Source organism: Myotis daubentonii, chromosome 2 (genome assembly GCF_963259705.1).
Source record: "Myotis daubentonii chromosome 2, mMyoDau2.1, whole genome shotgun sequence".
NCBI lineage: Eukaryota > Metazoa > Chordata > Mammalia > Chiroptera > Vespertilionidae > Myotis > Myotis daubentonii.
The window spans coordinates 214,468,783-214,485,187 of NC_081841.1; the positions used below are offsets into that span (position 1 = coordinate 214,468,783).

The following is a 16,405-nucleotide window of genomic DNA, read 5'->3' on the forward strand; positions in this document are numbered from 1 at the left end:
CGTGACCTCTATGAAGTATTTGATCTTTGTTCTTTTGCAATGTGTGTGTTTTATGTGCTTTACACGTCTCCTCTTTGGCACGGACCCACTTGCAGACTCAGGTACACGTATCCCTGCTTCATGCAGTTTCACTGAGAAATCTGTGAATGAAGTCACCAATTCGCACAGAGCTGGCCAGACTCAAGCCTCCCCCTGGTCCCCACACCATCGCCAGCTGGTTACCCAGTGTCAGCTAAGCTGCAGCAGCCAGCTGCTATCTGATAACCTGGAAGTACATTTCCAGGTTATCAGATATGTTTGAAGGTATATTAAATGTTATATACTTGTATTTACTGTGTCACCTCTATTTTGTAGATCTATTCCATGGGAGGCCATTGGTGTGGGGGGGGTGGGGGTGGGGGTGGGGGGCAGGGATGAGATCAAACGCTGTGTTGGTGTGGATCTCAGTAGCTCTTTCCTGCGCCACTGTGCAGCTAGCTCTCACCATCCCCACAGGTTCCCGTAGGGCTGTGTCTGTGTGGGTTTTTCAGGAGGCTGTGCATCTGCAGTCCCTGCAGTGGGGATCTCTGTGTGTAGATTGGGGAGCCCTGTAACTAGCCAGGGGGTAGTCAGGTATGCTGTGTAAAGCTGAGCATGAGCTTCAGCCGCTGGGCAGAGAGCAGGCAGCGCAGTGCCCGACCCCTGGGCCAGCAGAGGGGAGACCCTCTGGGTCGCTGCGCCCTGTTCGCAGATGAAGCTGGGGCATGAGAGAGCGGCCTGATGTGGACCCAGAGGCTGAGGGACACGAGGCCAAGGCCACGGCGTTCGTTAGCACTGAACTTAAAGGAGATGCCGAGGATCCCGATGTCTAACCTGGAATTGCTGTCGAAGAAAAACAAACTGTCCAGACAGTGCAATGTTTAAAAACAAGCCAGCTAGTCACACTAGGAGGAAAGGATATTGAAAAATCGACTTCAGATATAAAGTTTGACGTGTGAAGGTAGTTAGAGTTGGAGGGAAAACGTAGGTAAATAGTTAACGTTTCAGCCATATGTACCTGTACAACGGAAAATAAATATTTTAGGCAGACGATTTTAATAGCCATACCTCCAGTTTCATTTTCAGTATTTTTAGCTTTTGCCTTATTTTAAATATAGCACAGTGTTAAGGACCAATTTTGTTTTAACTTCTTATTGCAGACACTTAAAGAAAAACGCACAGGGAATGCACACTGCACACGAGGCAAAATTTTATACACACAGGAAGGAAACAAATGAGTAAAATTGACTCCGCACACCATCACCCCAATTTCAACATGAATCAGCTGATGGCCATTTGATTGCATTAGTTCCTCCACCCACTTCCCTACATCTGATAGAAAATTGCAGCTTTTCAGTCATTTTTGACCTCCATAATTTCATATGGGTTAGCTCAATATTTTGAAACAAACTCCAGACACTATCATTTCTTCCATGACTATTTCAGTCTACATCTTTAAAAGATAGGCAGTCTTTGAAGATGGGACGATATCATGACTGAATCTGAAAAAAGTAACAGCAATCCCCAGGACCATCAAATATCTAGTCAGTGCCCGGTTTCCAGCTGTCTCCTACACGTGGTCATTTGTGTACGCCTGTTGACCTAAATCAGGACTCACATCAGGCCCGCACGTTGTGGTTTTTGCCTATGTCTCTTAAATGTTTTTTTTTTTAATTTATAGGCTGCCCCTACCTCATTTTTTAAAAACAATTAATTTTTTCCTTGCAATTGAAAAAAACCTAGCTATTAGTTGTTTCAAGTTTCCTGTAGTTTGGGGTTTTTAAGGGCCTAGATTTTGATTAGTTTTGTTTAGTCAGAAAAGTCTAAGTTCCCCACAGATATGGGGGTGTGAAGAAGTTGCTATAATCACCAATATGACTAGATGCTATTTCCTGCTCTTTCACAGCATCTAGCTCAGTGCCTGGGACAGGACAGGTGATCAGTGTATATTCGATCACTGAACACACGCCTGAGTGTTCGCTGACCAAGTAGATGCGTAAATAAATATGACGGGTGTGGGAGTGGGGGTTTTACATTAGAATGCAGATTTCATTTCACAGTTTCAGTTAATGGAGAAATAATAACGGAGTAACAGATGCTCACTTTTCAACAAACTTTGATGAAACGTATCCCCCACACTCCACCGACTATCCAAAACCAACATGGGGGTTAGAAGATGCATCCTCGTTTACGTATCTCTAGGCAAGAAAGCAGCTTGCAGTGAAACCCTTGCACATACTTGATTAGGAGGCACACCCTCTGAGGGCTGTGGAAATGTGCACCTCAGAGTTGATAGCACATGATGCTCCTCTAAGTCCAGGACACCTACAGTCACGTCGGCAACGGCCGTGTCTCCCCAGGGCCCCTCAGCGGAGCCAGCTGTAGAGGGCACAGCCGTGGGTGGGGCGTGGCCACTTCAGCCCAGGAAAGAAGTGACAGGTCCGCTGTCAGGTGCAGCCGTGCGGGTCAGGTTCCATCCCAGCCAAGGGTACGTTGTGAAATCTTCCTGTGACGAAGGTCTGGTCCCTCAGAGGGACGCTGTTCCTTCCGTAGAAGGCAGGCGATTCACCCTTGAGTTTCAGTCTGCGTGCATCCGCCCTGCAGGCGGCCATGGGAAGGCCTCCCAAGTACTGAGGCCCGTGACCGTGAAAGCCCTAGCGTTCTCTACGGTTTCCGCAGAGTATGCCGAAGGTCAGCCTGCGGCTCTCTGGAGGTGTGTCACCGAAGGGCCTCATCCGCACGGAGCTAGTCACGCGCTGCTTTCTGTTGTATGAGAGACACCGAGCTCTGAGTGCACGTGTCCCGGGCACATGCCCCTGGATAGGCCAGGTGGCCTTCCACCGAGAATGCTGGCTCGCGTGTCGTGACTAGGTGTGAAGATCTGCGGTTAAACCAGACCTGCCCAGTCTTCCTTCAGTTCAGGTGGATGGAGGTTTTAACCAGCGGAGGATGCTCGGAGCATGCCGGTCGGCTGTCAGAACCCTTCTGGGGTCACTCAGGCAGTTTAACTCCGTGTCACGTGTTCTCAGCAAACAGCTTCCCCGGGACCGGGAGGCCCAGGCCCCGGGGCCACGCAGCAGGTGCGGAAACGTGCCTCCGTGTGCCCGACGGTCTCCTAGTGAGAGAACCCTGTGTGCTCAGTGAGCGTTCTCACTTGAGGGAGACCCACCGCCACGGAGGTAACTCTGTCTAAGGAAGTCAAACTGAGGAACACCGTAGTGAGTAGTACTAGGGTGTGCATATGTGTGTTTCAGAAATGCCACAACGTCAAGCTCGGTGAGGACAGAGGTGACTAACGCAGAGGCGTGGTAGCTGACGTTTTGGGGCCTCCACCAAGTGCTAGGCTCTAACTGTCACCTCGTTTAGTGCTTCCTGTGACGGCAGGTCATCTCCCTTTCGCACATGAGGAAATGGAGGCACAGAGAGGTTGAGTAATTTTCCCGAGGTTGCACTGCTCCGTGGAGCTGGAGTTTTAATCCAAGTTAGTCCAACCCCAGAACCCTCACTCAGGGCCTCCCCGCCGTTCAGTGGCAGTGGGATTGGAGCCAGGCCTGGGGGGTGGGTCGAATAAAACGGAGGTCCCTCTCCATCACTCTCCAGCACCCGGGAGCATCACACACAAGGGCCGGGAGAGGAGGGCTGCGGTGCGGCCTTCAGTGGATGAGCCAGGAAACTGGCGCAGTTTGTGAGGGAACAATGGGAAACAAAGACAGGGAGGGAGAGAGGGTGAGGGATGAATACTTCCTGCCTCAGAGGATCGGTTGCAGATGAAAGATGGAAGCTTTGAAAGTCTGAAGTGCTTTGAGATCAAAGAATTGGTGTTAGGGTGGGAAATGGAGTCTAGGAGGACCTCTGACTCACTGGGTGAGGAGCAGGCCTGCTCTGGGTGAGTTCTGAAGGAGAGAGACCTCTGGGTGGAAGTTACAGAAAGCGGGTGATGGTTTAGCGGAACTTTCCAATAGAGCCATTGGCTCTAACAGGTGAGCTGGTAAAAAACAGCATGTTCCGTGTCCCTGTCCCAGGCAAGACAGGCCGCATGACCACCTGTCAGGGCTGAGAGTAGAGCGATCCCTTCATTGCCTGCTAGAGGTCTCGAGTTTTAAGCCTTAATCACTTGGGTGCTGCTCAGAGCACAGTGTGAAAGCTGGGGGCTCTACGGGGGGATCTTGTGAAACGCGGCAGAGCTGAGCTCCTTGGGAGGATGTGGGGCAGGATGGAGTTGACATTGCAGGCAGGGGTTTCTCATGGCACAGGAAGCGGTGGGAGGAGGGGCTGCGGTAGGAGGTTTAGGTGAAGGAGGTGCAGCCGGACCGGGGAGCAGGAGACAGTTCTCTGGAGAAGGGAGAGTGCGGAGGGGAAGCCAGGAGTGGGTCCCAGGGGAGGCCTGTGTTTCCAGCCCTCACGGGATTGTGGGAATGGCGTGTGTTTTGTGGAGGAGGGAGCGTTTAACTCTGAACGTGTGAGTTTGAAATGACAGCCTCTAGGCAGCCGCTGGGGGAAGTTGGGTCTGACAGGTGGAGAGCTCAGGTAGAGGTGGAGGGCAGATGCGGGTCGCGTGCTCCAGGATGTCATCGCAGGCCTTGGAATTCTCTAACGGGAGGCGACCGAGACCCAAGGAGAAGACGAGGAAAGTGAGCCGTGAAGAAAGGCCCAGGGGGCGTGGCGGGAGGAAGAGAATGAAGGGAAGGACGAAGGGAAGGACGAAGGGAAGGACGAAGGGGTTCTAGGCCCGGGCAGGAGGCCTCCATCTGTTCACTAGAGCTCCTGTCCTGTGACCTCGGTGCAGTGTGCACGCCCGGGGCTGCTTTCATGAGGCCCGGCTGTCAGTTGTAAATGTGTGTTTTGGAGAGACCTAGAGATGCTCGTCCTTTCATCTTGGAGGAGATTGGCTTTGCACAGGTGAACTTGGGGGTGGGGGTTGCATGAGGGTGGGAAATGGTCCTCAGGCCATGGTCTTTGGCTTCAGGGAGGGGACCTCTAGACAAGGGACGGGGGCACAGGGACGAAAGGGGATGGGAAGAGGAGGCTGTCAGGAGTCACCAGGCCAGGCAGGAGTGGGCACCACAGAGGCTGGGAGGCACTGGGCACATCGTGGGCAAAGGCCGCTCACGCATGACCCGCAGGATCTCTAGACATAGGCTCCATAGACAGCTGCACACCCGTGTTTATTTGGGTTCCTTGAGAGAGAGAGAGAGAGAGAGAGAGAGAGAGATAGTTAAAGTTTAGGTTTAGATACTCTCATTCCAATCACTGAACTTTCGGCCGAGTGTAGTGAAGCTCCCTGTTGTCCTGCACCCGGGTGGAGTACGGGGTACACGTCACTGTACAGGTCACTGCGCTGCCCTCCCAGAGTGAATGTGCCAAGGGGATGGCCACCCTGCAGACTGACGTGGACAGGTGCTTCTGAAGTGGGGGCGGGGGGAGCCAAGCGGTGTGAGAACAGAGGCCCTCGGTCTCCATCACAGGAGCGGTGCAAGGTGCAAGGCGGGGGCCGGAGGAGAGGCTGGAAATGCTTCTGTCCGGGCTCCACGGGGATTGGTGTGGACTCGGGGCTGATTGAGACAGGGAGCTCCTGGAGTCGGACTGTGTTGCCAGATCAGAGACCGAGTTCAGTTCCTGTGTCTCCACCAGATCTCGGAAAATTAGTGTCTGAGTCATAGTTTTCTCAAGTGCAAAGTGACAAAATATCACTTGCCACTAATCAAACTAGATCATGTGAAACACCCATCTTCGATTGGGAAATTAGGATGGTTTAGGTTTTTAAATATGTGCAAGTCTGACTGGCTCCTTACTTTGATAAGAAACGTAGAAGCTGAAAGAGTGACAAATAACTTCAGACAACAAAAGAAACCCACGACAATGAGCAGTTCCTCCCAGAATTCCTGCAGATGTTCTGTGGTTGCTTTTGAGAGAAGTGAGGAAGTGGGAGTGACTGGAAGCAGGGTGTGAGGGGCGGGGACATGCAGAGAGGAGCTGGGGGAAGGAAGGTGCCATCAGAAAGGTGGGCCAGTGCAGCAGGTGCTCACCGCCTCAGAGGCAGCACGCAGGCCTCCCGTCGGGGGCCGGAGGGTAGTGTGAGGGAAGGGGACTTTCGGAAAGGCCACTGGATTGGGGTGAGCAGAGTTGTGCTGGAGATTGGAGATAATAGCAAATATTTTTTAAATTAAAATATGTTTTATTGATTTTTTTAGAAAGAGAGGAAGGGAGAGGGATAGATAGAAACATCAATGATAGAGAAACATCCATCGGCTGCCTCCTGCACACCCCCCTACAGGGGATCAAGCCCTCAACCCGGGCATGTGCCCTGACTGGGAATCAAACCTGTGACCTCTTGGTTCATAGGTCACCGCTCAACCACTGGGCCACACCAGCCGGGTGCGAATATTGTTTAAATCCGTGCCAGGTGCGTGTTATCTCACTTGGCCCTCCCTCGTCTTTATGACACGGGCCCTGTTCTCAGTGTAGTGCTGCTCTCCATCCCTCAGAGAGGCTTCAGGAGGTGAAGTCCAGCGACTAGTGAGAGGCGGAGGCTGGCTTTGACCCCCGTCTGTGTGGCTGCAGAGCCAGGCCTGTCTTTCCCTGCCCCCAAGCCCCGGGAGTCAGAGCGATTCCTTGGGTGGGATGGCAGCAGGCCACAGGCTACCTGGGGCACAGGCACTAGTCCAGACGCTTGGCGTAAGGAAGAGCTCAGATGGTGATGCAAGTGACCGACAAGTGAGATTTCCCCAGGAAGGACAGACTTGTTACTTGGAACGTGTAGAAGCGGGGTCGCTGCACGAGGCTGCCAGAGAACAGGGTGACGGCTCTGCCCCGCGAGGCCGTCTGGACCCTTCCTTATGCCCACCCCCCTTGGTACATCTGGTCAGCCATGCAGTGAGATTTCTCCTTTAGAGCTGAGCTGTACAGTGAAGCGATGTCTTTGCAGGTGTTGGTGCTGTGGTAGGCGTTTCCGGGTGGCTTCATGAAGGAGGAAACCATTTCCCCTCCCTCCCTAAGTGGCTTCCCTAAGTCACTGTGTGTGTGTGTGTGTGTGTGTGTGTGTGTGTGTCGGGGGTGCAGGGGGAATGTGTGTTCATCATTGATTCCAAATAGTGCATAAATAAGTTGATAGGAACTTAGAGGCGTGGACTTTTCACAGCACAGTCCTGCCGACGTCCCGGCCTGCTCCCAGCCTGTGTTCCTCCTGCCCCTCCACCCTCCTCTCCATTTGGGTTTCCCAGAGCAGTTGTCCTTGTGGCATTTTTTTGGTCTGGCTCGATTGCCGTCACAGACACACGTGCAGTGTCGCTGTGGGGAGACCTCTCCCATCACAGTGCTGAGTCACTGTCCCTCAGGCGGCTCCCCGGTGGCTGGGTCTGGGGTTGGGGGTGGGGTTCTGGTGGCAGGAAGAAGGCAGGCCTGAAGAGCGACCCTGAGGAGGAGGAAACGGCCTCATTGTTTCCCTCGCAGGGACGTGTGGCTCCCGGGCTGCACGGGACACCCGGCACCTGGACTCATGTCTCCGAAGCTCTGGGTGTGGGCTGCTCGATGGACTCGAGGGGGAGGGAGGCCCTGGCTGGGAGTCTGGCCCCCACCCCAGGGCAGGATGCTCAGTGGCCAGAGTCCAGGGCAGACCTTATCTGAAAGAATTCACCCACAGGGTTCCTGTCCCTGGGCCGTGATTGAGGTGGTTTCCTCAGAAAGGGAGGGAGAGCTTTTCCTCAGAAATCATAAAAGGGGTGGCATGATTCCTCCCTGTGCCCACGCACGCCCTCGGAGAAGGAAGAGCGGGATCTAGGCACGAGGTGCTGCACGCGGGCCTGGCGCAGCTGCTTAGCCTGGACTGTGGCTGCAGGTGGACGCGTGGCAGAAGGGCAGGCACCCACGTGGGACCACTTCCTCCGAGGAGGAACCTGCGCCGTCGGGTGGCTAAGGCTCCAGGCTGACGGGGGAGTAAGGGAGTGAGTGACCCAGCGTGAAAGAAAGTGACAGAGGGGAGAGGTGAAGTGAGGAGAGGGAGGGAAAGGAAGTGTTCTCAATTCTGTTTTCTTTTCTTCTTCCTAGCAAGAACCAGTTGAGTCATCTTTGGGGCTTAGTAATGGAGGAAGTGATCTTTCTCCTGAGTACGCGGTCCTGGCTTCAGCTATAAAAAATGAAGTGGATAGTACGGTGAACATCATAGGTAAACTGTTTTTGACATCTCCCTTCTTATACACACGAGCAGCCCGCTGGGGTCCGACACTGGTTAACCGTGATTTGAAATAACACAGTCAGTGGGAGGGGGTCTTGGAACCGTCTCACCCTGCGAGTTCCGGCCCCCAGATTTCAGGGCTGAAAAATAAAGGTGTTTGAGGAGCAGATAAAGGGACTCCGATGGTCCAGCCTCGAGGAACGAGGCCGAGAGGGACTTCCCAGGAGGGCCCAAGGAGATGCGAGGCTTTCATCGCCTCAGTGGCTAATGATTAGCAAGTCGCGGTCTTTCAGTAATTGCTCAGGTGGACAGTTACTCATTTAACTTGGAACCGGGAGAGGGGGACTGTCCCCTCCGCCCCTGCTCCCGGTAGACATGCCACAACGGTGGCCACGCTCATCTTACAGATGGAGAAACGGAGGCACAGAGACGTGCCGCCAAAGGGCGCACGTGGGTTCCACAAGGAGTTTTGAGACGCGGTTCCACGAGCAGGAAGTAGCCTGGGGAACAGGGCAGCCCAGCCCCTAGTTTCGTAGAAGGAGGCAGTAAACAAAGCCACACATAACGAGGGCTGCAAAGGGAAAGGATGGGGCTCGCGAGAGCCAGGGGCTGAGGTAGGCTGGAGGCCTCTCCGAGGAGTGGTGTGTCCCCTGCAGCCGTGAGGAGGGCAGTGTGAGGGGCAGGGGGAGGGCCAGTGTGACTCAGCAGAAGGAGCAGCCTGTGGGTCCCTGGGATGGGGGCGGGGCAGGCCACGGAGCCTTTGCAGGCCATGGAAGGAGGTCGGCATTTAGTTCCAGAATGCTGAAGGGTGTGTTTAAAAATACGTATATTTTTAAATTCAAGTCTAACAGTAAAATGCACACGTGTTTGACATACAAGCACACTGTAGACACCACTTGGAGGCGCCTAGGCGGGAGGGTGAATTACATCTCCATGAGCATCCCGCCTGCGAGATGCCGCCAGGAATGGGTGGCGGGGGCTCTGTCCCACGGTGAGGCCCAGCTCCAGCCCCAGCACCCAATCACCGCCCTTGGGTACCTTTTGGCCCACTCACCTGTGCTCCGGTGGTAGACAGCGTGATGCTGGTAAGAACCAGAGATCAGTGGGCACGGAGCAAGCTTCCCACCCGGGCTCCTTCACGTCTGCTTCCCAGCGGCGTACGGATGGGAGGCCGCAGCCACTGCGGCCACTGCGGCCCTTGTGCCCTGCGGTTTGGGAGTTTTGGGAGTGGACCACGTACCCGGGTTGTCCCTTGCGTGTGGAAGTCTTTGGGGGAATGCAGACGGAGGGACCAGACAGCGTTGAGTGCAGGCTGTGTCTCAGGCCTGGCCTGGCCGCCTCCGGGTGCTCACGCTCCACGGGGCACTTCTGCGTGGAGCCAGTTCTTCCTGAGCTGAGAGAGGTCATCGAGATCGAGCATCTGGCCACTGCCCCGCCCTCCTGGCCCTGACTCCCGAGGCCCCACGCGGCTGCACCCCTCTCAGGGCGGCAGTGGGCTTTTATTTATTTGGCCTGAGTCTCAGTGTGTAACTTCTCGGTCAGGTGATAGCTCGTTGCCACGCTGCGATGGTGCCACGTGCACTTGGTACCAACGTAATGAGTCAGTACTTCGGGGCCGAGGCGAGTGCGGGTGTGGTTAGCGATCACCTGTTGCCTTACGTGATTCTCTTTCTTGGCTTAATAATAAAATAACGATGGCAGCAAAATGAGTTTGAACATCTCTCTCTGTAGCGGGTGGCCGTGGTGAAGGTACCTGATTATAAGTAAAGTGGGAAGGGCGGGTCATGTGTGGTCACTGCTAACAGGACACTGCCTCGATTGTTAACCCTCCCGGGGCGCCTGTCCACACGCTCCCCTGTGACCACTCATCGGCCACCCTGTCTTCGTGATTTGTGGAGAGAGAGGGGAACACCGGGACCCTGATCCCAGGCCACTGGGTTGGGAGGCTCCTTAAAAACACTTTCTTTCACATGACACTGTTTCTGGCTTCCAGTTCATTTGTTTCTAAACCCAGGGTTCCTTTCAGTTTTGTAATTAGGCACCAAGATGAGAGCTTCAGGGTGCCTTCACCCCGCTTTTATGAGCATATGTCTATAAGGTGGGGAGGGAAGTGAGCAGTTAATGCGGCCGACTCCTTCACGGTGTCCGCGGGCTCCGGGCTGGGCAGTGGTTGAATCATTAACTTCATCCGGTGGCTGCCAGCACCCAGCACGTTGTACTCTGGACAGGATGGCTGTTTTGTAAGCGAATCCCTAAGAGTGTAAAAGGCAAAGTGCACTGTTGCCCTGACAAGTGAGCTCTTGCTTGATTGCTAGGTTTTACTTTAATTCTTGCTACAACTCATAGCAGGAAAACACATGCACATGCACACATGCATAGGTACACACATGCACAGACGCACACATGCATAAGCACACACATGCACAGGTGCACACACGCACAGACGCACATGCACAGTCACGCGTGCACGCATGCATAGGTATACATGCACACAGGCACACACGCACGCACTCGCAGTTGTCAGCAGGCTGTACTCTGGGTTTGCCTTCTAGCCTGTGACAGCCGAATGCTCTTTCCCGTCTGGTTAGCGGTGCACACCAAGAAGGCGTGTGCATCTCCATGTCTAAGACCTGTCTCCTAGCGTTCCCTCTCCCCTCGTGGTTAAAGGCACAGGTTAGCACCCCCAGTGACCTGCCCCAGCTTTCCCTTCCAGGAGAGGAGAAAGCACGCCGGCTTTTCTTTTCGCTTGTCGTTGGCATGGCATTATCCTGTGTGTGCAGCAGCTTCTGCTTTTAGGGAGCGGAAGAAGCGGCAGCCTGTTGGACTGTTCTGACTGTGCCCGCTGGCGCCGTGCCCGGGCCACGGAGGGTTGGCTGAGCTGCACTGAAGCGGGTCTGGTCTCGGGCAGGTGCAGGAGCGGGCAGGTGCGCGGGTTGTCTGACGCCCCGCCCAGGCAGTGTTTACAGCCCCATTGTGTTTCTTGATAAAAGGCTGCCCCACCCTTTCCATGAGCAAAGGTTGCTGGGGAACTGGGAGGCCATTCCTCGCCCTGAAGTGAACCGACCAGTCCTAAGTGACTAGACCACAGAAATCAGGAAACAGTGTAATTTGGCAGCCCCAAATGCACCTTATAGAATGTTCTGTTTTGTTTTTTTTGTACTGGCTTCCAAATTTGACTAACTTTAAAGTAGACTTTGGGTAGCTTTTTAGGCAAGCTTGGATACTCAGGTGTCCACAGGGAGGACTGAGTTTGCAGAGAGGAGCTTGCACACTTACAGGCCCCTGAGTGCCCCCACGCCCCTACCCCGAAGGCCCTGGCACCAGGACTCGCAGTGACTGGAGGGCGGCTGAGGGGACACTCGGCTATGGCACTATGTCTTCATCTTTCCCGGCTCCATTGTTCCCCGGTTTTGACATTTTTCCTGGGGCTTCAGATACAAACCATTCCACTTACAAGATTAGTAGCTTTAGGTGGATCTTTAGGTGGGCGGCACCACCTCCTACGTGGAGGCGAGAAGGTCTCCCATGCTGCTTGCGGAGGGCTGTGTCCCATGCCTGCTCCTGGGCGGGCCGAGCTCTCACCCCCCAGGAGTGGGGCCAGAGACAAGGCACCCACGTTTACCAGGACCCCCAGAAAACTCAGCTCAGTATGAACCCATGTGCAGTGTGGACCGGGATGTCACTCTGTCCCCAGACGCAGGACCGGGAGCGTCCTCAGCCTGGCACAGAGGTGACTGCCCGGGACGCGCTCTGTCACCACCTGCAGCTGGGGTTTTGGCTGTCATTTTTTTAACCTTAAAATTATTATTTACCCAAGAAACCTGCCATCTCTATGAGGCTACATAACAGTTCCTCCTTCCCTCTCCCTTGCTGCCCCCTCATGAACTTAACTATGAAATCCTCCTGCCTCCCACATCCTAGGTCTCAATTCCCCTTCTTTCTATTTCTTTTTTTTAAAAAAAATACTTCTATTGATTACAGAGAGGAAGGGAGAAAGATAGAAACATCAGTGATGAGAGAGAATCATTAATTGGCTGCCTCCTGCAGGGGGACCATGCCCGCAATCTGGCTGTGTGCCCTGGACCGGAATTGAACCCGGGACCCTTCAGTCCGCAGGCTGAGGCACTCTCCACTGAGCCAAACCAGCTAGGGCCCTTCTTTCTACTTCTGCTGCTCCTCCCAGTCACCTCCTCTTTCATTCTGTCCCCTCCCCGTTCATTCTCCACACAGCGATTTTTTAAAAATGCCCGTCTCCCCAGTCCCCAGGTCACCATTGCCTGGAGGACAGTGACCGGTAGTCTCCCTCATGGCCCAGCGTCCTGGTCCCTGCCTGACTCCTCAGAACCCGTTTTGAATCTGAATTATTCTGAACAGTTGGACTCCCACGTGCGGTGGGGAGAGAGCGAGGCTGGCTGTGCGCTTGCTGTTGTGGGCAGCTGCTAAGGCGCCGTGGACACAGTATGCGCAGGCCCAGTGTGGGCTCGCGCTGCCGGCCCAACAAGGCTGGCCCCGACTCCCGACCCTGGAGACCTGCTGGTGCCCTGCTCTGAGTTGTGCTGGGACACCGATGTGTGTGATGCTGTTCTCTCGGGAGGGGGGATATCCACGGTGCCGTCACCTCTTGCCTCCCAGGCCCCTGATGGGGCATGGCTCTCGGGACAGCCTGCCCTGCAAGGACGCGGCTCCCTTCTCTATGACCCGCCCCACGGACGGTCTCCGCCATTGCTCTGGGGCTGCTAGACCAAACCGTGACCATGTTATTACTGTTTTAAAAGTCCACCAGGTTAGAAGTGAAACACGTGGTTTCCAGACCTGGCTCTGCGGTCCTTTATTTACCGTGTGATCTCCGGCAAGCTCCCTAACCTCGCTAGGACTCCGTTTCCTCATCCCTCACCTGTGAAACGGAAATAATGTTCTGACCCCGCCCAAGCCAGATCCCGCCCTAGTGGGCAGAGCACCAGCCGCAGGCTGAAGGGTCCCGCCCTCGATTCCAGTCCAGGGCACACAGCTGGGTTGCAGGCTCTATCCCTGGCCCTAGTTGGGGCACATGTCCGAGGCAACCACTCATGTCTCTCTCACATCGGTATTTCCCTCTGTCTGTCTCTTCCCCTCCCTTCCATTCTCTAAGTCAATGGAAAAATGTCCTCGGGTGAAGATGAACAAATAAAAACAATAGTACTGATCCTGCCTACCTCACAGGTACGAGGATCGAATGGGAGCGGGAAAATCATGGGATGGTTGAAAGGTGGTAAAACACCTCAGTGATGAGGACTATGGTATCAAAATGCATTCACACACACTGGAGTCGGAAAGTAGGCCCCCTCCGTGCTGCGGGATCAGGGCTGATGGTAACAGTTAAACGCAGGCCTCAGGTCGGGCCGAGGACCCCCCCCACCAGCACCCTGCGGACGGCTGACTACATGCCGCCCAGGGAGCTTCATCCTCGACCCTGCAGCTACCAGGCGACGCTGGCGATGTTCCCAGCCTCTCTGGGTTTCGGCTGCTTTCGGCTGTTACGCAGTAGGGGCCCACCCACCTTCCAAGACCTCTCGGCTTCCGATAGTCTCTCTCCGAGGCGTGGGGGCCCTGCTTTCTCCGGTGGAGCCCTGCACTGAGTCAACAATTGTTAATAAAGCCAGACTGACCTTTTAAGGCATGAAACCGGTTCGTCAGGAGCCAGCCATGAATAATGTTGTAATTCTCAGCACTGGGTCCAGAGGGAATTGCATTCCTGTGGGCGGCTCTCTCCTCACGTGCTGACCTTCATAAGCCCGGGAAGCCCAGTGGGTTTCGAGCTCCTCCAGCCCTTGGAGACTGTCTTTGCCCCCGACACAGGACAGTGAAAGCAGTTTCATTATTGACTGTGAGCCCGGAGGGAGGCGTCTCATGAGGTGAGAACCGCATGCCTTTGACCTGAGAGGGGCTTAGAAAGCTGTGCAGCACGCGGGTGAGCTCTGGGTCAGGGGACGCTGAGTTCGAATCCTGGTTGTGCCACTTACCTCTGTCTGATGTTGAGTTGGTTACTTAGCCCTCCGGGATGTCTGGCCTCCCGTCTAACAGAGGATGAGAGCTGTACTTCCTGTGGGGGGTGGGAGGGGCAGAGCTAAGTGCTCAGGAGATGTTAGGTTTGTGATTACTTACCAGAGGGAGCCGCCTCTGACCGTGTTGGCCGGAGTAGATTGCTGAACGTTTGCTCTTCTCGTGACCTTTCGGTTGTCACGAGTCAAGGGTTACTGTATGTTACCACCTGAGGCAAAGCTTGGTGGTCCAGGAGGTGCGTTCACATGGAGAGAGAGAGAGAGGGAGGGAGGGAAGGAGAGGGGGGGGGGATGGTGCCTGCAGTACATGCAGAGAGCGTCTAGATGCTGGGAGTGCCCTGCTTCTCCCTTGGGTTGCGACTCCGAGTTGGACAGCTTCTAAAGTGTCCACAGCGCCGTTCCAGGGAGAGAAGGGTCGTCTCTGCCCGAGGCGTGCAGCAGCACACTCCTGGGGCCGCTGCCTGAGGGGCGATCTTAACTGGGGATGTGGATTGTAGCCCAAAACAGAGACTGACTTTTGAATCCCGGTCACCAGCATTCAGAACAGGAGGGTCGGGGCGTCACATACCTGGCGACGGAGGAGACGAGGCTCGGGTGGTGAGCACACAACAGAGCAGACAGGTGTAGATGTATCAGATGTATTGTGCACCTGAAATTGGCTAATGTTTTTAACTGATGTTACCCAATAAATTTAATTTTAAAAGTTGAGTAAAGGTGCTGATCTACTTTTTTGTCGTAAGTCACGTAGCTTAGGTGAGGCACAGTAACATTAACCCGTTAGGCGTACAGGCCTGTGAATGTTGACAGGGGCATGCTGCTGTGTAAGCACCACTATGGTTAAGACAGGACATTTTCATCAGCCCAAGGCATTCCTCCTCTACCTGCAGCTTCTGGGACAATGACCATTAATCCAGGTCTAAAAAACCCACTTGCTGCATGTCCTGACATTTTCTGGAAAACGTGTGTGAAGCCCGCTGTTTGCAAGTGGTCGTGGGCCGTGCAGGACTCGCTGCCGTCGGGGAGCCCGGCCTGCCCATTCATGCATCCTGCAGAGACGCGCTGAGCTGCTCTCCTGTGCCGGGCAGGGGCGTCTGCTGGGACTTGGCTCTCGTGCGGGTCCTCAGCTCTCGGAGGCCCTGGTGTGATGGGGAGATGGCCACAGCCAGAAGCTTAGGTAAAGACAGACGGACTTAACTCACAGTGGGAGCAGAACATCAGGCAGTGTCACAAGGCCTGTCACGCTGTAGTTTGGCTGAACAGCGGGGACAGTGAGTGAGAGCGCTCAGGAAAGAGAGGTCAGTCTGTTCCGGGGTGGCCGGGAAAAGGCTCCAAAAAAGCAGGCATTGTGAGTCCTGCCCGTCGCTGGCCCTCCGCCCCTCCTCCCCATCCCTGTCACCGCCTCACTGAAGCCTTTCATTCCTCGAACTGGAAAAAACACTCCACTTCCTCCACGCGATCACACGGCCTCTCCCACTTCCCCTTCTTCCGGCTGCTGTGCTAAACCTCCGCTTCATCACCGTGTGCCGGCGGTGGCCCTGCTGGCTTCTCTCTCACACACCAGGCCCTGGACCACATGCCCTCTCTGCCCCCAGTACCTGACAACAAAGTCTTGTGCAAAGTAGGTGCTCAATTAGTCTTGGTTGAATCACAGCGTTGGGCGTTGTGGGAAAACAGTGAGGAGAGGCCTGCCGGGCGGCTCCGAGTGTCGTCCTGTGCACCAAAAGGCTGTGGCTTCGAGCCCCCCTTGGGGCGTGTGCAGGAGACAGTGATCTCTCTCTCTCTCTTTCTCTTTCTCAAGTCAATAAACCAGTATCCTCAGGTGAGGATTAAAAAGCAACAGTGAGGGAGAGAATTTTGGCCTGAACAAAGGGGTAAAAGTAGGAAGGTGCTGAGCTGTTGGCACTGTTTATGCCCCCAGCGAGCTGCCGTGTCTGTGGGAAAGGCAGCGCAGCATTGGAAATTGAAGTGGCTTTGATACCAACCGCACGCACATAAGATCTGAGTGGCCTGAGAGTGGGTATTGCGTACACCCCTCTCCTCAGACACATTCTGACACCCGTTAGGTTTCTGTCTCCACCCCTAACTGCTTCTAGGACTTGGGAAGTCTCGCTTCCTACTGTTGTATTTTATTTGGGAGAAGAGGCAGAAGGAACGTGAGAGGGGTCGGTGTCGCTCTCAG

At 54.7% G+C, this 16,405-nt stretch overlaps 1 protein-coding gene across 4 annotated transcripts in view; it reads left to right on the forward strand.

Moving 5' to 3' along the window:
* IRF2 (interferon regulatory factor 2) overlaps positions 1–16,405 on the forward strand; it is a 75,464-nt gene that overhangs the window by 46,695 nt on the left and 12,364 nt on the right. For all 4 annotated transcript variants that reach the window (XM_059685717.1, XM_059685715.1, XM_059685713.1 and 1 more), the window contains exon 6: positions 8,062–8,179. In XM_059685717.1, coding sequence (XP_059541700.1) covers positions 8,062–8,179 — 118 coding nt within the window. The remainder of the gene's footprint in view (positions 1–8,061; positions 8,180–16,405) is intronic.